The 24,086-nt window shown below is 35.7% G+C and overlaps 1 protein-coding gene and 1 pseudogene across 2 annotated transcripts; both read right to left on the bottom strand.

Moving 5' to 3' along the window:
• Positions 1-975: 975 nt before the first annotated feature.
• Positions 976-19,377, bottom strand: LOC143557539 (bifunctional dethiobiotin synthetase/7,8-diamino-pelargonic acid aminotransferase, mitochondrial-like; annotated as a pseudogene). Its single transcript, XR_013139595.1, has 15 exons — positions 18,865-19,377; positions 14,745-15,582; positions 13,724-13,894; positions 12,534-12,795; positions 12,368-12,442; positions 11,801-11,921; positions 11,459-11,610; positions 10,358-10,452; positions 3,844-3,959; positions 3,606-3,752; positions 2,763-2,896; positions 2,302-2,433; positions 2,076-2,210; positions 1,459-1,571; positions 976-1,345 (listed from the first exon to the last, which is right to left on the bottom strand). The product of XR_013139595.1 is annotated as a bifunctional dethiobiotin synthetase/7,8-diamino-pelargonic acid aminotransferase, mitochondrial-like (transcript).
• Positions 19,378-21,244: 1,867 nt separating this feature from the next.
• On the bottom strand, positions 21,245-23,707 carry LOC143557540 (uncharacterized). Its single transcript, XM_077046588.1, has 4 exons — positions 23,563-23,707; positions 23,019-23,460; positions 21,995-22,920; positions 21,245-21,675 (listed from the first exon to the last, which is right to left on the bottom strand). Exons 2-4 carry the CDS (start codon positions 23,216-23,218, stop codon positions 21,245-21,247), a joined length of 1,557 nt encoding a protein of 518 aa, XP_076902703.1. The 5' UTR covers positions 23,219-23,460; positions 23,563-23,707.
• Positions 23,708-24,086: the final 379 nt, after the last annotated feature.

Below are 24,086 nucleotides of genomic sequence, written 5' to 3' on the forward strand. Positions count from 1 at the left end.
AATACAAATTTAAAAAATTCTATTAAAGAACAAGAATAAAAATAGTTGAAAACATAATGGCATACTTGATATACTACCACAAGAAAGCAGGTCATTATTTCCAGAGAATTAAGTCTGTAACTTCACGTGCAAACAATGGTAATGCACAAAAACCTTTCTACACCATATAACTCAACGACTGTTGGTAGAAGATAAACCGTGAAATAAATCGGTGTCAAATCGTTAGTAACGGTTCGATTTGGTTTGATTTTATTTTTCAATGGTTCGCTTGTGCATTTTCGAAGATAAAAAACGTTACCGACTGTTTGACATTAAATCGTCAAAACCGAACCATGAATACCGCTAATATATATTACATATATGCTACATAAACAAAAAAATATATATATGTCTTTATAATTTATGTCACTTTTTTGTTTAGATTTAACATGTGCAAGGACTTTAACATGCAAAAAATTGTTGAAGGACTTTTATGAGAAAAAACAAAAAGTATATTGGTTTTTTTATGGTTTTTGCCCTATATTATAATATATAATAAAAACAATTTTTTTATAATCAATTTTATATTGAAAAATGCATAAAGTAATGACACATATTACATAAAAGATAAATAAAGGTGACAAGCGGGATCAACATGGGTTGTTACATAACCGCCAAGTATACTAACACTCAAAGCAATAAATACAAATGAATTATACAGTTATTCACGGTTGCTATTTGAATTTCTCCATATTCGTGCATTTTTGTGTGTATATTTATTAAAACAACTACTTACAATATAAACTACGTTATATTATTATTATTATCATTATTATTATATATAAAATAGGTATACATACATAAAAATATAAATAAGTATACTAATAAACTAGTCGAGCCTGCCAAAGCTCAAGCTGGAAAAACTATCGATGTCACATGCTTAAGTTTTAAATGTAGAGCTCAAAACGAAGGCGATTAATCATAAATGATAAGAGTATGGAGACTATCACCAACAAATACGGTTTTAACCACTAAATTCTAACATTTAACTAACAAGCAAAAGTTCACTAATACTCATGAAAAACATGAACTTTACACCACTAGACGCATCTAAAAAAGCTAATAACCTTGAAGATGCTATGGTATTGTTAAATTGTGATCAAGATCACATATTGAGTGTCCCTTTTGAATCTTTTCTTGCTTGAACTCATCGAGCCTTGTGTATAGTTTCTGCAACATTTGCAAGCAAACCCGATCGGATGTGCAGGGGCCACACATCATGTAAATCACGTTTCCCAATGGGCGCATGTAAATACCATCTTCCCGAAGCTTTAAAAGTAGAGATGTTGAACATAGTGATGCATACCTACAAATATGAGGATAAGAAAGGTCAAGGTCAAACGTCAATTTAAAAGTAAAACCTCATAAATCACTTCATGGGATCTTGAAAAGGGTATTATTGTAATTTCATGCACATACCCGGCATCATGATCATCTACTTTAAGCTCCAAAGCGAAGAGAGTTCCTAATGAAACCACTCTTTGGACCGCAGGATGAAATGAGATCTTGTTAACTAACTCCGGATCCCATAACTGCAACGGTATTAAATCCAAAATTATTATTATTATCATGTTAGTGGTGACATTTCCAATGTATATGCATTTGGTTCAGTTGTATCCAAAAATAATCCAAAAACGTATTCAAATGTGTAAAGCCTTGTATATATAACACAATAATTACTTATAATAAATATTTAGAATCATGATCATTTTAGAACTTCCAGATAATTTAAGAACTTCAAGATATTTTAACAATCAATTCTTTTATTTATTTATTTATCAAATATATTTATTATTACTATTTTATTATTGGAGACTAGTTTTGTCATTTATTATATGTAATCACAAAATTACATACAATATATGACAAAACTACCCCCAAATAATATTAAATACGTAAAACACAGAAACAAAATCATTGGTTGTTAGAAGTTCTTCAAGTTTTCCAATTTTTTGGAGTTCTTAAGAGATCCAAACCCTATTTATATAAATATAATTATAATATTCCTTGAAACAAAGAAACATGTTTATAAATACCTCTATCAAAAGATTTTGTCCTGGCAAAATATTGGGGTTGGTTTGTGAATCTTTGAACCATTTGATGGAATTACAAGCGGTTGCACACCCAATTGCGTGTGCTGAATAAGAGTGTCCGTGAAGAAGGGCGTTTAACTGCCAAAAAAAAGGACCGAATTACCCTTTTAATAATAAAAAACAACAGGCATAATATGTTGGAAAATAAAATCTTAATTTAGTTATTTACCTTTGAATCACCGACAAATGATTCAAAAACATCATTTGTAGCTAATGTAGCAGCCAACGGTATCATGCCACCTGTCATTAACTTTGCAAAACAGGCTATATCGGGTTTGCAGAAAAGCAACTCTGATGCAGACTGTAAAGAAGTAAAAAAAAAAAAACCCGTCATTTATTACCAGACTTTTATACAAGTCAAGGGTCAAACAGGTCAACTTACAAAAAATTAAATAAAATTGAAACGGATCAAAATGATAATTTAATAACACAACTTTGTAATTACGTTTAAAGTGCTAATTATTTGAAGACGATAGAAAAAAAAATAGTGTTTTGGGTCGACCCAACTTGACACATTTTGACCTGTGCAAAAAAGTTAGCTCTGACCCAAAACTGTTTTGACCCGTCCATCTTACTAACTTTAGGTGTGCTTGTGTATGTGTGGGGCCCACCAAACTAAAATCAACAAACCTCAACTCCTAACCGCCAATAGCCTGTGAAAACTTCATCAAATATAACTGGAATTTTTCTACTTTTACATTCGTTTACAAGTATGCGTTGGAACAACGGGTCAACCATCAGCATCCCGCCAGCCCCTTGTATAACTATCAAAAACAAAAAGAAAAAGAAAATCTCAGAATAACATATTTGGTCATTTTTATGTTTAATAACTATTAACTTCTAAAATACATGAAATCACCACTAAAAATCTAATTATTCAAGATTCAAACAGCAAAACCACATCCAAACACTATTTCAGCATCATGTTTCTTTAAATTTGATAGTGTGAACTTAGGCCCGTAAACGAACTGACGTTTCATGAACAGTTCGTGACATCCCCGGCGGAAAGTTCTTTTGTTAATAAACAAACAAATATGAACACATAAACTAGCTCATTTAGTTAAACAATCGAAGTATCGAACATGAACACATGTCTCATACCTTCATTTATGTTCGTTAATTTATATTCGTTTATGTTTGTTAGTTTGCGTTTGTTTAAGTTCATTAATATATTAAACGTTTTAGGCTCAATACATTGTTTTTACATTACTTTTTGACTAGTTTTAGCTCAGTTATTTTCTTTCATCTACGCTCAGTCATGTTTGTTCGTTTACATTCGTGAACCGTTCATTTATACTGTTAACAAACGAACATAAAAAACCCCTGTTCGTTTAATTGATTGCGTTTAACCGTTTGTTCAGTTAAAGTTAAATAAACGAGCATGAACATGCTCCGTTCGTATTTCATCATTTTGTTTACAAACACCCAATAATCAAATTTCACAACTACAAAGTAGTTTAAAAACTAAGTTACCTGGTTCGATAATTAACGCACCCATGTGTGCATACTTTCTTGAACCTGAACTTGACAGCAATTCTTGTGATATATAAGTTGAATAAAAAGAGGCAAGATTCGAATCATCTCTGCTTTTATTGAAAACTTGATCACGAGAGTTAAAGTCTGTGAAAAGGAAAGAAATTGCTGAACAAAATAAAAATTAAAAATATATACAAAACGTTACAAAGTCATAACTCACAAGTGTTTCACTTACACATATCTTGCAAAATCACGTCTTCGTAATGCATATTTTTAGGAACGATTATTTTCCAGATTCCATCCTGCATAGAAACAATTGGTGGTTCTAGAAAAAGTCCTCTTCCAGTATACCTGCAAAATTAAATTTAAAGAAAGATGAATCAAATTTTAATAACACTCAGATTATAAAAAGGTGGCCCAAAGTGATATTTTAGCTTAATAAATGGAATGTGTCGAATTGGTCAAACAGGTTGGAAGTTAGCCAACGGCTAGTTTCAATGAATACAACCTTCTAAACAATTTTACTCAAATGTTAGCTTATTATTGTAATGTAACTGGTGATAGAAACCAAAATTACAAATAGAAACCAAAAGAGATACTGACAGAAACCGAAATTACATATAGAAATTGAAAAGATAATGACCCTATTCGAGATGGCTTGATCTCTAGTTACAAGGAATTAACCTAGTAATTCTGTTAAACATAATTATTAACATCCCTATCAACTAGAACAAAGGATATAAATAAGCATAATTAAAATAATAACTAACCCTAAACTTCAGCTACCCATTTATTATAAGTAATTACTAGCCCTAAACTTCATATACCCATGTACACTCACTTTCCCCCGTTTTCGATAACTGTTTTGGCCAAGATCTGGGATCGTATCAATACTTCCGGCCAGGAATATCGCTTTGTCCTCAAGTCAAAAAAAAAAAAGAATCTATCACACCAAGCGTTAAGCCATTCCATTGTAGCCTGGCCTGCTTCATAGAACAATTGATGGGCTAAAATGGAACGTGGCTGCAGAATGGCATCTCAAATGGGATTATCAACTGTGTAGTCAGCTTCAACTTAGGAAGCTTCATTGGGATGATTTGCATTTGGCATTTACCTAGAATGGCATGTAGGCCGGTCGCTGCTAAATCATCAAGGATGGTCGCTATTTTGCCACCCTCTATTTGAGCATGTCCCCCATTATCATTAGCAACTTTCGGTAACTTCAAATGCATCCATGATGTGAAGAGGTGTTTTAAGTTAGGTAGATGTCGGGTGTATAATTGTGGTGTATAATTGTGACTGCAGGTCGATCCTCGTTTCTTTCCCGATGCAATAACCAGATTACCATTGATCACCTTTCATTAAGCCCCACTAACCTTAACTTCTCGTCCCTGCTCATCCAGCTGCCAAAGAGAAATAAGCTTCACCCTCAAACCTAAAATCACCCTAGCGTTCTGTAAGTTCCATGTAGTTCCCAATGGAGTTTTCAGATAAACATCTCTTCATGCCCGTAATTTTAAGAACCTCACCGTTACCTTACTGTGCCTTCCCAAAGTCACCCTCTTCCAAATTCTTCATCTCCTCTTGTTGTGCATTGCATGAAATGAAGCTCGTGAATTCTCGACCCAGGAGTCCAAACTGCTTTCCACACTGAAAACTAGAGCATCATGCCCGGTAACATCCTCACTAGTAGCATCCACAACACTGTTGAATTCCTTCTTATTTGAACATCAACTCTTAGCATATCCCCCCTCATTAACAGTTTTTCGAGTTTTGAACGAATTCCTACCCTTCCTCACATTGTCCATGCTATTCCTTCTATCCCTACTACCATTCAACAACTCTCAAGAGGATGAACGACTTGAATCCAGCAGCCCCCACAGAACTTATAACATCAGCAAATGCCCCGAACCAGTTACCTTGCAACGAAGATAGCATCAGTAGAACTTGAGCCTCATCATCAAATTTAATTCCCACAGAGTAACTTGAACAAAATTGATATTAAATTGTTAATGCGATCTGCCACTACCTTCATCATTGTCATGAACAGCTCCATCATGAAGAACCCCTTATTCTCCACCAGTATATTTGGCAAAGCTGGCATCATGCCACGAGTCTTGGTTTCCTTCATGATGCTAAAGCAACGCTTCTTGTCAAGGCAACAAAAATTGTTTGATTTTCTGAGGTTTTCCGCTAGTACAACATCTAAGTCTTTTGACATGACAAAGCTTCCATTTGCAACTTCCACCAAACAGAATCAGAACAGTTCAACTTGTCAATCTGAACCTTCCCACCTTCACCAATAGCAAACAAGGAACAAACCGAAAACAGTGCGCAAACACAACAATGCCACAGGCCTAAACTTGACCGTTGTTCTACTTAACAGTTAACACTATAAATAAACCAATTTGTTCCTACAATATCAAAGAATTGTAAATAAACAGGCAAAAAGCGATGTCCTTCACACCTAACACATTTACTATTTACCGGTTTATTTACAATTCTTTGATATTGTAGGAAGTTAGGAACAAAAGAAAATGAACAGTTCCTAACAAGACATATTGTGATTGGGTCTGTCACTCCATTGTCATATTTGTGATGAAGGGCATAGTTACCAAATACGCTCCATGAGGTGCGAATTGCGTATTGGAACGGAGTGTGCCGAAACGCAATACGATAGCGTACCGAACGCTCATGAAATCGCGTACCAATTCCAATGGTGCGTCGATCCAATTCGGAAATTTAATCGATCAATACGGTAATGAAATCATGTTTATGGTGATGTAAAATTCGGCAATTGGATCGATTTTTTAGCGTTCCGATCGATTAGGATAATGGAATTATTTAATTAAATATTTTATAAACTGGAACTATTTAATTGGAAAATAAATATTATATAAATAATGGAATTATGAGTAAAGTGCCAAAATCGTCCCTGAGGTTTGGTCATATTTGCGAATTTCGTCCAAAAATATTTTTTTTCGCAAGTAGACCCTCGATTTTTCCCAACCGTTGCCAATTTCATCCAAATTGTTAACTCGGTCTAAATTCAACGTTAACTTATGGGTGCTACTGTCCTTTTACATGCTTGTTTGCATTATTGTTATTATGTGTTTGTTTGATGACATATATTAGGGATGAACTCGGTACCGGTACCGAAAATCCCGATCCCGAAAATCGCAAATGTTTGGTACCGGTACCGGTATTTGAGGTAAAATTCGGGAAATACCGGTATCGTACCGTACCGGTCCCGAAAACTCAAAACCTTGGTACCGACGGTACCAAATCGGTACCGGTACCGATTTTGCTCATCCCTAACATATATAACATTTCACGATTCCTATGTTTGAATCCAATATATTATCTGTTTGTTTATTCTTCTTTATTTTTAGTCATATAAGGGGTTTAGCTCAGCGAAATAATAATAACAATGTAAACAAATATGTAAAAGGACGATAACACCCCTGAGTTAACGTTAAATTTAGACCGAGTTAACAAATTAGACGAAATCGAGGGTCTAATTGCGAAAAAAAATATTTTTGGACGAAATTAGCAAATGTGACCAAACTTCAGGGACGATTTTGGCACTGTACTCATGTAATAAAGAAAGAGTAAAAAGACATGTCTACCCCTGAGTTAACGATTCAATTTAACGGGGTTAGTGATTTGGATGTAATTGGCAAGAATTGGGAAACGTGGAGGGTACATATGCAAAAAATAAACTTTTTGGACTAAATTCGCATTATTTGTCAAACCACAAGGACGGAAATGACACTTTACTCTGGAATTATGTATAATATTATAAGTTTATAATCTGTTATGGAATTATGAATACTCTCTTTTGCAGAATATGTTACGGAACTTTAGTTTTGGGTATGACATTGATTCTCTGTCATAAAATTAATGTTTTGGTAATTATGTATTTTGGTCATTTTTGTTTTAAACTGGGTGCACCGAACCGGGTACTATGGTACACCGTACCGGTTCGACCGAAATGAACCTACCCCCCCCCCCCTCTCCGTACCGAATACGTCACCTTGAGCGAATTGCGTACCCGCATTTCGTTCCCGTACTTGAGCAAACCGCGATTTAGGTAACTATGGAAGGGAGTGACGGACCCAATCAAAAAACGAACCTTCATAAACCCAAAACACATCTAGTAATCAGACAATAAGATAGGCAAAAAAATGAACTTGAAAAACAAACCTTAACCCTAAAAATCGATCCCGACACTCGTCAGAAAACCCAAGCATGCCCGATCGAACACCACGCGTTAGGTGGCTACGTACTCCTCGATCACAACCCGTGATCCACAGAAAAAACCAAATCCTGACGATCAAATCCCAAACCCTAGCAACTGCTAGGGTTGTTAATTAGGTCAGCCCGTTCGGGTTTCGGGTTGATCGGGTTTTTTTTTAAAAGAAAGCTCACCCACAACCCGACCCTGTTAAGGTTCAGGTATGTCAGGTTCGGGTTAGTCGGGTTTCGGGTTATTCTTTATTTTCAATCAACTCTAATCACACTGCTACAAACAAACACTTACACACATTTTTAATCAAAATAGTTCAATTTAATACGTTTTGCCCCTTTTTAAGCCGACCCTATTTTGGTTCGGGTTGGGTTAATAGGGTTTTGGGCATTTTGGACACCCCTAGTGGTGGCTTGGCTTAATCAATTTCTTGGCTTGGGTTAATCGAATGCTTGGGTGTTTAAACGGCAGTTGTAATCTTCGAATCAGAAGGCTGATCGACAATTCAAGGATTAATGGCGCAGACCCTAATCAATGATTTCAAAAGAAGAAACAAGAAAAACGAACCAAACGGCAGCCCTCTCTTCAGTGTGAACCGTGGGTAACAAGCCTTACAACCCAAACTTATACTGATCGAACCCTTCCTCGAACCCCGGAGAAGGGGGGGGGGGAGATCAAATAGTAATAACAAGCATCAAGCTTTACCATTTGTTAGGTATAGAGTGGCACGCATCAGAAATAAATAACATGCAAACACATGCATATAACACAAAAAGGAATAATAAACTGAATAGCATAGTTTGGCTTCGGTGTGAAACCTACGTCCACGGCTAAAAATGCATGGTTCATATGAATTATTTGCTTAAAGTCGATAGTTCTTGGATTGGTCAAAGTCAATAGGGTCAAAAGGGCATTTAAAGTTAAGGTGTAGTCAAAACGAAGCTCAAAATAGAGACCAAACTAAAAGTCAAACATCAAGCATGCAAAATAAAAAAGTCAAAAGTCGGTTAATTTTAATTTTGGAGGGAAGTCGAAAACGACGAGGGTATATAAATTTTATATCAACCACAGGCACGCAAAATAGAGGGGTATAATCATAGTCACACATGGTTCGCGGTACGCTCCGATACAATTGGTGTTATTCAGCCGGGGGGGGGGGGGGGGGGGGTTGTTTATTTCGGAACGGATCCAGTACGATGTACCATATAATGTGGTACGATGTAACTTTTCAAAATTATATATAGAATCAATGTTGTAAACCTAGGCGCTCCGCCCGAATTTTGCCGAATCGGTCACCCTAGGCAGTGATGGTCCAAATCGGACCAAGACCGTGAAAATTAGGTCAAAAGTGTTTCATAATGGACCAAAACTGAACCAACTCAGTCAAGGGGAACTAGTTCTTACCTCAATTAAACCGAAAACAAACCAAATTTACGGGGTGGGGGTTTACTTTAATTAACTTTGCGTAGTATACATCTAACACCCCACCTTTCATCCTCGTTGGTTTATAATTGGTCCCCAAAGTTGTAAATTATGCATAAAAATAACTTTATATATATATAATTTTAAAAATTACATATAGAAAGTCAAATCCAATTAAGCCTAGTCAGTACCCAACAACTCGACTAACGCCTAGCGACTTTTGCGACACTATATATAATGTAAAATTTATACTTTTTATGCATATTTACAAGTTTGGGGACCAAATATAAACTAGTGAAGATGGAGGGCGTTAAATGTGAATATACCCACGCTTAATTAAACCTTAACCCCGCCACCACGTCATATGCTTCCCTTTATCTTTCGTTCATCAAGCCATAAAGAAACCAAGCACGAATTTGGTTCGATTTTTTGTCCAGCTTTGGTTCGGTTTGAGGTAAGAACTTATTCCACTTGAGCGATTTAGTCCAATTTTGACCCATTCTAAAACAATTTTGACTGAATTTCCTGGAATGCCATTTACAAGATCAGAATCGCGATCTAGAACGTACTAGGACCGCGTTCGTACCGCGTTTTGGTACGAACAATCCAGATCAAAAATCATGGGGCTTAGAGCGAGCCATGTAACTATGGGTATAATTGTCTTTTCAGACGCATTCAAACAGAATTTAAACGGTGAGAGATGACGCCTTGGCCCAAAGTGCATCCGGCCCGTTGACCATAGGGATGCAAAAAGTACATAAATCTTATTTATATAAAAATTTTATATATAATAAATATAATTATATTAATATATATTTGAAAAAATTGAATAAAAATAATATAAATAATTGGTTCGTGTAGGCGCCCGGGATCGTTTATTGAACAAGCTTATTTTAAGGCTTGAGCTCGGGCTCAAGCTCGTTTAAGCATGGTTCGATTCGATCGTTTAACGAGTCGATCTGATGTAGCTCACGTTACACACCTAGTTTACATCATGCCAATGTAGCATCAACTTGATTGAACAAGGCAATTAAATAAGAACTTGCAAAAATCCCATATAAAAGAAAGGTTAACCTACCATGGTTGTTGGAGAAAACCAGTGTAGGGTGATGGGGCCTGTGCATCCATAGCACCCAATGTATCTCCATGATAAGATCCTTTAAGTGCTACAACCTGTATAATAGCGAGAGAAATTTGATTATCGGTCACATGATTTTAGTCGGTTAACAAAAAACAAGTGCTGAAAATGAGCTTTGCTGCTAAGGAAGTTTTATGACACATTTTTGTATGAAATATTGGAATAATAATGGAGTTTGTATGGATACATACGTATAATAGCAGGTATGTTTTAAGTCAGGTCAGTTTTTTTTATAGGTTATATATCAGATTTATGTAATCACAATTAGATGAATTGTAGTAACCCAGTCAATGTTCTTTGCCTAAATAGAGTCCATTTGCACATTGAAAGATAATTATATATCTAAAACAATGAACTAAAATAAACATAGGCAATAGATAATACTGTTTGGAAGAGCTTCTGTTTGGAGTAATAATCAGATGGTCACATGGTTAGTTATTAGGTACCTTTCAATTATTTAAAAAAAACTGATGAAATGACCAAAAATAACGTTTTGGTGAAAAAAATGGAGAATCTTTGTTGATGGAAATAAGAATCTCTCAACCTAAGTTAAAATAATGAGAAAACAAGTGGAAATATTTTGGTTTTAAATTATCACAATCGGTATAGCTGATATAAAACTGAGTATCCTTGTTTTGACTTTAAATAATTTGTTTTTGATTTTGAATAATTTGTTATCAAAAGCAGTTGGTTTATCCAAACATTAAAATTGTTCACTTTTTCTGTATAAAGTCCCTTAACATAAGTTCCGTAAATAAAACATGTATAGTTTAAAGCCAAAAATCGGTAGGAAAGAATAAAATACCCACGTCAGCTAATAGTTTGATTATTTATAATAAACTCATGTGCCACGTCATAAGAATGACCTACACAGCAGGTGACAATATAAAATATCAAAAAATGCCCACGTTTATGATTAGAGAAACATGAAAGTCAAGTAACTTTCATCTTCAAACCTATTCGGATGAACATATTTGCAATATTAATTAAATCATGGTAGATTTCTATATAACTTTACCCACTAAAAAAAGGTAGAGATACCTTAAGCTCAATACTGCTTTCATCAGTATTATAATTCTGGTGAAGATCCAAAAGCAATTTATTATCAGCCAAGAACTTCCTAAATGCCATCTTTAAAGCAATTTCAACTGCTGTTGACCCGTTATCTGAAAAATACACTCGAGACGCCCATCCTGCAAAAATTATATATAAAAGTTACATTATATTCAAATTATATAACCTCTTAATCGAACTCGACACACCCTTTGAACAAAAAGAGATTTGGGTTAACCCAACCCATTATAACATTGACCGAACGTTTGACCCAATTGCAATAAGTTAAGTTAACATGGTGATTTTTGGTTGTTCACAAAAAAAACTAACCTTTTCCTACACCTTGAAGCAAAAGCTCAGCACATTCGAGTGCGGGTTCATAAACGTTTTCAGGGAACATTACATGCCCGAATCTGGCAGCAGTATAACCCATTTCCCGTGCTAGCTTAATCTGAACCCACCTAAACAAGTAAGCACCATTAAGAATAACTTACCAACCAGATATAATTATACAGAAATCATGAAAAACAAATTACTACTAAACTAAGAAACCCTTGTATTTTAGAGAATATATAAATAGGGGCGCGATCTTTTCAGAACCAGCTTTATGTTAGCAAGAACCACATAAATGACATGAACGTTGCGCATTAACGATTTATGAGATAGCGGGTAGGTGGTTATGTAACTGTCTTCCGTATAACACTTTAAGCAAGAAGTGCAAGGGCATTATGCGGTACTTCCTAGTGCATTATGCAGTTGCTAAAACATTGATATAACTTTCGCAGTTGTACAAAAGATTTGAAAAACATATATTGAAAAAATTTACATCCATTACCGATAAGAAGTTTCACCAATTAATAAAGAATATTTCAATAATACACAAAATCATAGAATGACCTGTAAAGCAGCGTTAGGTCCCTGAGTCCACCAGCTTGCGCAAGCATCAAACATTTGAGTAATACACTCATCACCCTTCACCATTACACGAACCAGCGTCTAAAGAGTATTAACCCACCAAAATAACAAAAAGAATTACGAAAAACATAACATGTTAGAATAAAACCTTATGAACTGCAAAGTTTTCCCCGCACCGAGAATCAATAACCGTGACCTTTTCTTGTGGCACAAGTTTGTGTTGAGTAAAGGGCCACCAAAAGATTTCTTGAGCCTTTTTAGGCATTTCATGTAATCGATCCATTCGTTTATTATATGATGATAGCATTATCTCCTTTAACAAGTCAAAAACGCTTTGTGATTCGTCAAACCAATCCAGTAAGTTGTCTGAAGGATCTTTTGGGATAGATGGAAGAACAAGAACCGGTATCCTTACAAATTCAAGATAAAACTATATATAAGTTCAAGTATCAATAACACGCGGAAAATAAAATATAAAGTTTCATTTTGGGTGGGTTAGGTAATAAGTCAAAACCAATTTGGGTCAAAACAAATATTTTGAATATGAAACATACGATGTAAGGTGTCAACAAGCCGACCCGAGCTAAAGCTTGACAAGGTTCGAGCTTGGCTCGTTTAGTTTACAAGAGCTCGATCTTGGCTGATTTTGGGCTCTATTTCTAAAGCTCAAGCTCGGCTCGTTTATCATTTTTAACTAATTTATATATTATTTGATTTATATATATTCTTTATTAGCCAAGCTATATTTTTGGCTCAAGCTCGTTTAAGCTCAGCTCGATTCGAGCTTTTAGCAAGCCGATCTCGAGTAACTCATGAGCTGGTTGGCTCGTTTAAACCCTACATATGACTATAATACTCATTTTATTCAACAAAAAACTAGTTTTTTGAATAATTAGATTTAGTAATTTGTGGATAATAAATACATGGCTATCGACTTTAGAACCATTTTCACCGGCTCTAGCCTCATTTTGATTTTAATCAGTTGACCCCATAGAAATAAAATATAACCTAGACCGATCTCAAGTAACTCACGAGCAGCTTGGCTCGTTTAAACCCCTACTTATGACTACGATACTTTCTTTGTTCAACAATAATCTAGTTTTTTGAATAATTAAATTTTTTAATTTAGTAAGTTATGGATAATAAATGCATGGCTGTTGACTTTAGAACCAATTTAACCCGCTTTAGTCAATCTTTGTGATTTTAATCAGTTGACCCGTTAGAAATAAAATATAACCTAGACCGACCCTTCGTGAGTAAACGGGTCAAAATGGCCACCTTGAATACCCATGAAGATACACAGAACAAGAGTATGAAATGAATATAATAAGATCATACCTGTTTCTTAAATAAGTCAATAATGGTACTTCATTTTCAAGGCCATGATCTTCCAACACAACAGCAACAACATCATAACCTCGTATTGTCAAACTTTCATATGCCGAAATTGTCCCTGAAATGCCTCCTAATCTTCCATCACCCACAAGTATAGAAGGTAACCGAAGTGGCCTACAAAATATGAAGTCCAAGTTAATTATATCACACCTCATAACTCATAAGTAACTATAAAGATAATAGGCCCGTAAATAATGATTTACTTAAGACATACAACTTACAAATATTTTATTGGAAATAATTAGCTTTGTATGTGCTGCGAAAGTGATATTTTTGCAGCGTCTAGCACTACTTAAATTTAGTCACCAAATATTAAAAACTTAGGGGTGTGCATGGGTCGGTTTTGGCTCAAACAGAAACAAAAATTAATCGTTTTTGGTTTTACGTATGGGTTCGGTTTGGTTATGCGTCGGTGTTCGGTTTTACATTTGAGCTTGAGATGTTTGGGCCTGAAAAACATTGGCCCAAAATTATGAACTTCGGCCTTTAACTTTGGACTAACATTTTTGTTTAACCCCTAATTAATGATCTTGGGCCGCCTAAAATTTTGTTAACCAGTTAACCACTTATTATTTATTAATGATTTTGGGTCTGATATTTTGGCCCAAAACTATGCACTTGGGCCATAAACTTTTGGTCTAAAAATTTAGTTAACCACTTTTTAAAGAATTTGGGTCTAAAGTTTTTGGCCCAAAATTTTATTTCGAGCCATAAATCCAACAACAAATATCCCAACAAGTTCAATCCGGTTCGGTTACGGAAAGAGGTATAACCGAACCTAGTCTTCGGTTGATAAACCAAATCTAAACGTCATTTATTACTTTGGGTCAAGTATTTCGTTTCTATTCAATTAGTATTTTTATTTGCACCCCGGACTAAAGTCACAATGACTAAGACAAACATAAACTAACTTAAAACTATAATGCCACTACTTACAGAATCAAGAAACCAACAACACACTCACCTATACAAATCACACTGAAGCATACCCGACGACCCCGGACTCGCCACACCACCCGCCGTCTCCACCAAACTCAAAACCCTCCCACCGCCACCACCAACTCCAATCTCCAAACACTTCTTCAACATCACCAAAACCTCCTCATCCCCCACACCCGCCCCTTCCCTCTCGCTTGCCAAATGCGGCGATATCGCCTCCTTCCACGCGTACATCGTCTTACACACCAATTCACTCCCCACCCCTAATCCATCCCCACCCCCAACCTTCATCTCTTCATAAATCCCAAAATCCCCAAATCCATTATTATTATTAATATTATTATTATCACAACTGGCGCCAAATTTATTAATATTAATATTATTGGCGCCAAATTTGTTAAAATTGGCGGCAGATTTGTTAAAATTGGCGCCAAATTTGTTGAAATTGGCGGCAAATTTGTTGAAATTGGGGGCGGGAAAAGAGGAGTTTAGGGTTTGGTTGGAGGCGGTAAGGGTAAGGTTAGGGTTACGGCGGGTGAGGATCTGGGGGATTTTGGTGAAGATGAAATTGGAGTCTGAGTCGAGTGGGAAGCCGGTTTGGAGGGGTTTGATGTAGATGAGTTTTGATTTCGACGGTGGAGAGAGGATGGTGGCGGCGGCGATGCCGGCGGAGACTAGGGTTTTGCCGAGGCCGGTGTTGGCGGACCAGATGGTGTAGATAGGGTGAGAGAGAGAGTGTGAGAGAGTTGAGAGGTGGTGGTGACGGCGGCGGAGGAAGTGGCGGGAGTGAGTGAAGAGAAGTGATGGGTGGTGGTGGTGGTGGTGGAAGAACATTGTGGGTTGGTGTGGTGTAGGGATAACGGCTACCAATTTGAAACTTCAAAGGGTATTTAAAGTGTTAGGGGGTGTTTGTTTTTTCTTCAAACATCTTCAAGGGAGCTAATGTCTGCAGGCGCGCAGACATTACCCTTGAAGACTGTTTGTTTTTTTTCTTAAAACAGATCTGAAGTTATCTTCTTTCATCTTAAAAGAAAAGCAAGGAAATCTTGCTTAAAACATCTTCACAAAAAAACCCTACTCTTCTCCCTTTGCAGCCACCCTCTCATCCACTGCTCCTACCACCGTCCGCCAACACCACCACCCACCGTACGCCGCCACCACCACCCCCGTACCCCGCCGCCACCGTCCACCACCATCCACCGCCACCACCACCGTCCACCACCCACCATCCATCACCACCACCGTCCACCACCCACCATCCATCACCACCACCGTCCGCCACCACCACCACCATCCATCACCGCCACCACCACCATCCATCACCCACCACCACCACCATCCATCACCGCCACCACCACCACCATCCATCACCGCCACCACCACCGTCCACCACCCACCATCCATCACCACCACCGTCCACCACCCACCATCCATCACCACCACCGTCCGCCACCACCACCACCATCCATCACCACCACCGTCCACCACCCACCATCCATCACCACCACCACCATCCATCACCGCCACCACCACCATCCATCACCCACCACCACCACCATCCATCACCACCACCGTCCACCACCAACCAAAACCATCCATCACCACCACCCATTGTCCACCGCCACTACCCACCGTCCGCCGCCACTACCACCATCCGCCACCACCACCTTCCACCACCCACCAAAACCAAATCGGCATGGCAAGCAAAGACTAAAAACTAGATGTAACTTGAATAAATGACTTCTATCTTGTGAGATAAGTTTGACAGTTATGCAGACAGTATCAGCTTATAAAAACAAACAGTCTTATATTTTCAGCTTGCAGATCTTCAGACCACATCTTCAGTTGCAGACATGAAAACAGATGAAATCAGCTTGCAGACAGTTTATGTCTGCAAAAACAAACAACACCTTAGTTTATGCTATTTAAAACGTGACTGAAAATCGGGGTGGAATATCATTTGTTTAGAGAGAGCATTCGCATCCTATATGGTTTTGGGAATTACAGGGTACGATTTTGAGTGACTTTGAGTGTAAATTATAAAGTGGAGAGAGAAAATGTACTGGTTTTTTTGTAAATTTGGGGAAAATTTAGTGATTTTTTGTAAATTATAGGGTGGGACGAGAAAACTGTAATGATTAAAGTATAAAAAATTATTATTTAATTAAATAAAAGAGAGAAATATAGTGTGTTTTAGTGTAATTATACAGACGGGGATGAGGGTTAGGTTGGGAATGAATTAAAAAAAATCACAAGTAACATATACAAATGACAAAAAATATATGCCTTGAAATAAAAAAAATTACAAAATAAAAAACGGCAATGTCGATAATAATGTTGGTTAGGCGGGGATGGTGGTGGTTAGCATCAACGGTGGCGATGGTGATGGTGGTGGTGGCGTTGGTGGTGGTGGTGGCGGCGATGGTGATGGTAGCTGTCACACCCCGTTAAGCGATTTGCGGAAGCGTAAAAAAGTAATGTAACAGACAGAACTGGTATAAAACACATTGCTCATAAAGAAACATTACTAACTAATTTACAATATATTACATTGTTATAACATTTTTTACAAACTAGGTGATACAATCAAAAATAGTATGTTAACTACTTCACTTCATACTTGCGTTAGTTTACACGGCCTCGACCACAATTCAAACACGTAGCACATAATCAATCTACTTCACTTTTTTAAATACCTGCAAAGCATGTTAAAAATAGGTCAACTACGAATAGTTGGTGAGTTTCATAAGTTTTAACGAAATTAGTTCTACGTACCAAACAGTCATAGTTTGTATGTATGCGCGTATGTAAAAATGTATTTACGTTTGTATATATGTACATTTATGTTTTTGTATGTACATATGTGCGTGTATAAGTTTATGATATAATTTGAAATTACGATAAAATCGTGACTGTTCGTTCGTACTGCGTGCCTCCACTTTCCATGTTAAATCAACCACTGCGCCCCCCCTTCCGCCCGCAACGGTTCCACGTAAATTCAACCACTATGGCTCCCCTTCCGCCCACAACGGTTCCACATAAATTCAACCATTGCACAGTGTATGTACATATATATATCTATATATATCTAGTATCTCCTACCGCTATAGTATTTCCTATGCCTATCCACATAATATGTATATGTGTGTGTGTGTGTGTGTGTGTGTGTGTGTATATATAGAAAAGGGTTCCAATAAGAATAAAGAGTTTCCTAAGAATGGTAAGAACTAATAGATTTTTTGACATTTGGCATTAAACCTATGGTAAAAGAATAATTCTAGGAAACTATGTCGGTTATAATAATTAAAGAGTAATTCTAGGAAACTTTGTCGGTTTTTGGTAATTTTAAATCTCAACCATTGATTAACATGATCCAATGGCTATGATTTATTCCTAGTCTTCTTAGAAAACTATCTCTTTTTATTTTAACCCACCCCTATATATATATACACACACACACACACTAGGTTATGAACCTATGTGATACACGGGTTTGGGTAAAACAGATTCTGAAAGTAAATAAATTTATATGTAAATACAAATTATATTTTCATAATTTTAAATTTGTAATCTACATTTTAATCAAATTGATACGTTTGATGTTTTGTTAATGTAAACTTGCTAATCTTTCTTTTGGTTTTAAAATAAAGGAAAATGCAGCTAAAAAATACAGTAACATATTCTCATGTCTATATATGTATTAGTATTACTGTTAACTAATATAATTTTAATCATACTAACAAAATGTCTTGCTCAATTACTCACAACCTTTAAATCAAATATTTACTTGTTATCAACCAAAAGTATGATCAACCAAAACAATTTTACATATTATATTTTAATAATGCTACATTTGAATTAGTACTACAACTAAGTAACAACAATTAAAGTTGCTGTAAATAAAAAACAAACTTTTAAAATCCAAGCATAATTCATAATATTTAGTCACCCAAAGCAAAGCTAGTACATATTTTAAAAACACTAAGTCATAAATTGTTTAAACATACAGACCCAAAGCAACAAATAAAATGTTTTTACAAGTTCATGAAAATCAACCAACGTACAAATTACAAATCTCTAAAAACTTCTTTATATATAACATTGGAGGTCTTATTGGTAAGATTTCCATCCTTATGAAGGATTACGAGTTTGATTCCATCTCTACTTTTGACTCTAGACAAAGCGACGTAGAGTTGTCCATGTGAAAAGACTGGTTGTTTAAAAAACAAATCAACTTTTGATAGCGATTGACCTTGACTTTTGTTTATTGTCATTGCAAAGCATACAGCAATAGGAAATTGCCTTTGTTGAAATTTAAATGGGATTTTCTTGTCTGAAGGTGTTAAAGCAACTCTATGAAGCAAAGTACGCATCCCTAAATTACTTCCTGCTATTACTTCAACTTCTATAACCCGACTTCCTAATGATGTGACCTTTAGTCGAGTCTCGTTACAAAACCCCCTCTTTTGATCTATATTTCGTAGTAGCATAACCGGAACACCGACCTTTAATACAAGTTTATGATGTGGCAGTCCTGAAATTTTAAGTCCATTTAGCATGTCAGGTGAACATAAACTTGGATCAAGATCATCACGTACATTCTCTTCAGGACAAATACTATCTGAACTTGAGTATTCCTTGCTATCTCCCGGAAACATAGAAAGCAATTGATCATTAATTTCGTCTACTACTTCATTCGTTGGTGCAAGAATGGCTCTTTCTTAGAAAAAATGAGTATTCTTGAAATTTTGAAGAATGGACGGATACACAAACTCAATAAGATCAGATATAGGATCAACTGAATCCATAATTAGATGGAATGTCTACAATTGCATCGCCATCATTAGAGCCACCGATATTCCCTTCACCCAAATCCAACAACCATTGTGCAAAGATCTTCGTTTGCTCAATATCATGTAGTTCACTTCCTACGGTTAACCTCATGTTTTTGGTCAACCTAAGTACTTTGCAATAACCCCAAAAGCAGGAAGAACTCAAAGAAGCATTACCGATATCTTGTCGAGTGCTGCTTGGAATAACAGGAAGAACTTGTCTAAAATCTCCAACAAAGACAATCTTTACCTCCAAATGGCAGGTTAGAATTGTTAGAATCATCCCGCAATAAAATGTCTCTCAAAGTCCTATCCAACACTTCAAAACTGTGCCTGTGTATCATTGGTGCTTCATCCCATACAATCAATGAGGTTTTCTTTAATAGATTAGCAGCATCGCTGTCTAGCATTATATTACACGTGGAGACCTCAGTTAGGTTAAACAGAATAAAAAACCGAGAATGTGCTGTCCTACCTCCTATAAGCAACAAAGATGCAATCCCACTTGAAGCAACATTTAAAACAATCTTTCCTTTGTATCTTAAGGATGCAGATAATGTCTTCCAAATAAATGTTTTAGTAGTTCCTCCATAACCATAAACAAAGAGAACACCACCTTTGTTATCTTCAACCGCGTTTATGATTTCATGATAAACACATCTTTGTTCGTCAGTTAATGCGGTAAAAAGATTGGTAAACTCGTTTTGCAGATTGTTTCGGTCATAATCCATCTCTTCAGTAATTAAACGATTATTTGATGAAGAAATCAAATCATAATCAGGGTATGCCATTGTTTTCCAATTACGTAAGCTATATTTATTATGAATTAAAAGCTTCTCAATCTCGTACAAAGTCAGGTTTTTTAGTTGATCTTCATTAAGGTGTAAATCTGGAAAAAAAAAACCATAAATGTATTATCAAATTGATATAAAATAAGTAAATGTAATTAGTATAATTCTTGTAAAATAAATATAAAAATTAAACTTATATGTAATAAGTAATTAAATACTAATGCATGAAAAAGAGTTATACCTGGAACCTTTAAGATACGTCGTTGTTTATAAAGGATGTCGTCTGATTAAACTTCCCATGTTTTTTCCCAAACAAATTCCGGCCTAGACAGAGTATTAGTCGTCAACATCATGGCAAACAAATTTCGTAAATAACTACCGGAGCCTGCATGACTTGCTTCTTGAATAGCTTCCACATATTCCGTGTCATCGTCTAATAGTCCAAAAGCATAACATGCTTGTCTAAAGGTATCATATTTGTGTCCATTTACTGTAAGAATATAATCAAATGATTTTGGACCTTTAACTTTGTTCAAGAGTATCCTTAGAAAATAACCCTCACGCGCAGAAGGACAAATGGAATGTATTCTACCAATTGAAAATCCACTCTTCCTTCGAGCCCAACACCGTTGTTCCTATTTCCACACAAACTTAGTAGGAAACTCAACATATGTGAGATTTTTTGCATCTTCATAAGCTTCATCGCATTTCATCCAAACTAAAACATTGTACATGCCACTGACGGTTTATTGAGCACATTGTCAATATAATCATTTAGCCTATATACAAGTTGTTGCTGGTTTGGAAGATAGAAAGGCATCCTCATAACTGAAGGATACCTATAGTGAACATCAAATGAGAATATACGTCATGACGCCTCACACGTCGAAAGATATCTACAATCATAATAACTTTTTTATCTCATCAACTGGTGGTTGCTGGACATCTTTTGCATGACCTTCTGTAATAGAAACAGTAACCCTATCAGGGCCTTTGTTGATATACTTAAACAAATATTTTATCGAATCACTCTGATTACACCACTCGACATTAATATGGGCCTGGTATCTTTTTAAAAGTGTCTTGTTGTAAGGAACAACACTTGTATTATCAAGCTTGATGTCAGACTTTTCAACAAAATAACCATTATCCCGTCTTCTATAGAGAGGAAAACCAGCTGAGTCAATAGATGTTTGATCACGGAATTGTTTGGAAAAATTCTTTGAACACCTTTTATCGACCATACATGGACAATTGATGTTGTGGCTACCACAAGGATCGTGCATCATAAAATCACTAACAAGTGTATAGAGCTCTATATCTTCGTTTTTGTCTGGAATTTCAGCACAAATAATTGATCAATTCCACTGTTGGAAACTTGTTATCAGCATGCAAAAACAAACATATATGTGCATGAGGTAGTCCACGCTTCTAAAATTCCACCGTATAAACAATTGCATTAAAACACAAAAGGAATACCTAAGATTAAATGATTTAGTTAAAATTTATGTCAATTAATAATCTAGTAACAGAATAGTTGCAAAAGCTAACGAACTAAGTATTAATAAAAAAAATAAAGTTTAAAAGTATAATCATGTTTTCAAATATTGAATTTATATAAAGATGTTGTAACATATCTGCTAAAACTTTGCCAAGTAGTGACTTCTCCTTTAGGTCTTTAATCAAATGATCAAGTTTGATTTTAAACAATTGACACAGGATATCAGGCCTGTCTTCAGGATTAACAGTAGTGTCTTTCAAAAACCTTTTGACTTCAGGCCATTTGGGATTACATGTGAAAGTTAAGAACAAATCCGGATATCCATACCACTTGCAAATAGACATCGCATCCAAATAATTCTGCATCATGTAGCGGGCACCACGGGTAAATGATGAGAGTAATATGACACTCTTTCCAATATTTGAGACATCTGTAGAACCATGATTACGTAAATTACACAAATTCTCAAAACTTTCACATCTTAGCTCCTTTTGTTGATACCGTATGTAATTCAGTCTCTCTGTTTCGATCATAGTGTACACATCCACTAAGAACTGTTGGAAAAGCCGTCGAGAATTTAGAATTAGTGAGAACACGCCCATCCTATCTTGAATTATATAAGCAAAGAATTCCCTCATAGTACAATTTTTTCGTTTGGTTGATGTAGATGAACCAACACCTCTGTGAGGTATATCAACTCTATAGCAATCTTCACCATAAATAAATAACAATGGATACTGAAAAGCAAGGTAAGAAGGATGTAGCTCACTAATATATATTAGAGATCCTTCTTTGGTTTTTACCATAGTATCTCGGTTTTCTAATGAATCCCTAATGTCACCAACGATTAAAGCTGCCACTTCAGAAGCGGTTGGTAAGTTGTAAGTCCTCCCATCTTTTTGCCTATTTCCAATCAAACGCAACTTTAGCTCCAAGTGAGGATTTTCTTTGTAACAGGCTCTTACCATCCGATATGTTTGAACCAACACATTATTTGAGTCTAACATATTCTTTATATATTGTATAAGTTGAAGATCACTATCCCGAGAGGTTGAAGTAGATGCTTTGTTGGTATCACTGCAAACGAAAACAATACAGTAATTACTTGATGTAATTGTTGTTATTCAATCTAAGATATATGGTTAAAAAAATATAATGGTAAAATAGAAACATACCCAAAAACAGACTGTCTATTTGAGATTTCATTTTCAGTATCATATGTATATAACTGAGAGAACTTTGGTTTAGATCCATCTTTAGGTAGAAGATTGCCCATACTATAATAATTCTGACAACTGAGTCTGAATATAAAAGGAGCATTGCCTCTATTAATAGAAGAATCAACTTTTCCACCCATGGACGTAAATGAAAACATGGAGTTATAGCGACGAATGTTCTTCAAAAAGAATTTGCTTTCAGAACTCGAACCATTAAAAAGATACTTATAAGCTTATGGTGATTCCTTCATACCAGGAAGCTGAACTTTACCATATCCACAACACATTGAATAACTGGTATAATAGCAATTTGTTGATTTCCCTCTAGCAGCTTCAAGTTTCCATAGGTTTGCATGGCATAGTTCACAAATAACATTCTGGTCACCGTGATCAAGGTAATCTGTTGAGATTTAATGTAGGAAAAAACATAATTTTAATAACTGAATTGTAAAATATAAATATATAATTAAATGGCTTGTAAATAACTGAATATATTATGGACCTTTTGATACGCCTGCATATACATTTATAATATTTTGTGTATCATGAGCTTCTGGGACAGACAAAGCATTTGATTTTCTAGCATCCAAATAATTCTTTCTATCACTTCTCCTCTGTTTACTAATGGAATATTCGATGCCCTTGTTTTGAACTGAAGATAATTTAAAAATATAAAACGAATGAAAAATCATGTACGATAGATTATGTTTATAAATATAAATTTGTTAATAATAAGTATTTACCGTTACAATTTTCAGAAGATGTGATAAATGAAGCAGTGGACCTCCTGGCATTAGACATAATTGGCATTCGTCTAAAATTTGATGATGATGTTAGCGTGTTGTTACTGTAATCAAGTGTATCTAAAAAAATTTATATGCATAATAAGTAAGACATGGCAAAATTATAAATATCACATTATATAATATATAATATATGATATATTGTAAGAGTAAGCATTACAGTTAACAAAAAGTGTACCTCTAGTAGTATGAGACAGCGGACTTCTAATGCTTTGATTAGTAC

The sequence above is a fragment of the Bidens hawaiensis genome, unplaced genomic scaffold, assembly GCF_021521415.1.
Source record: "Bidens hawaiensis isolate Kalapana, Puna unplaced genomic scaffold, B.hawaiensis_p1.1 tig00019034_1, whole genome shotgun sequence".
NCBI classification, from domain to species: Eukaryota; Viridiplantae; Streptophyta; class Magnoliopsida; order Asterales; family Asteraceae; genus Bidens; species Bidens hawaiensis.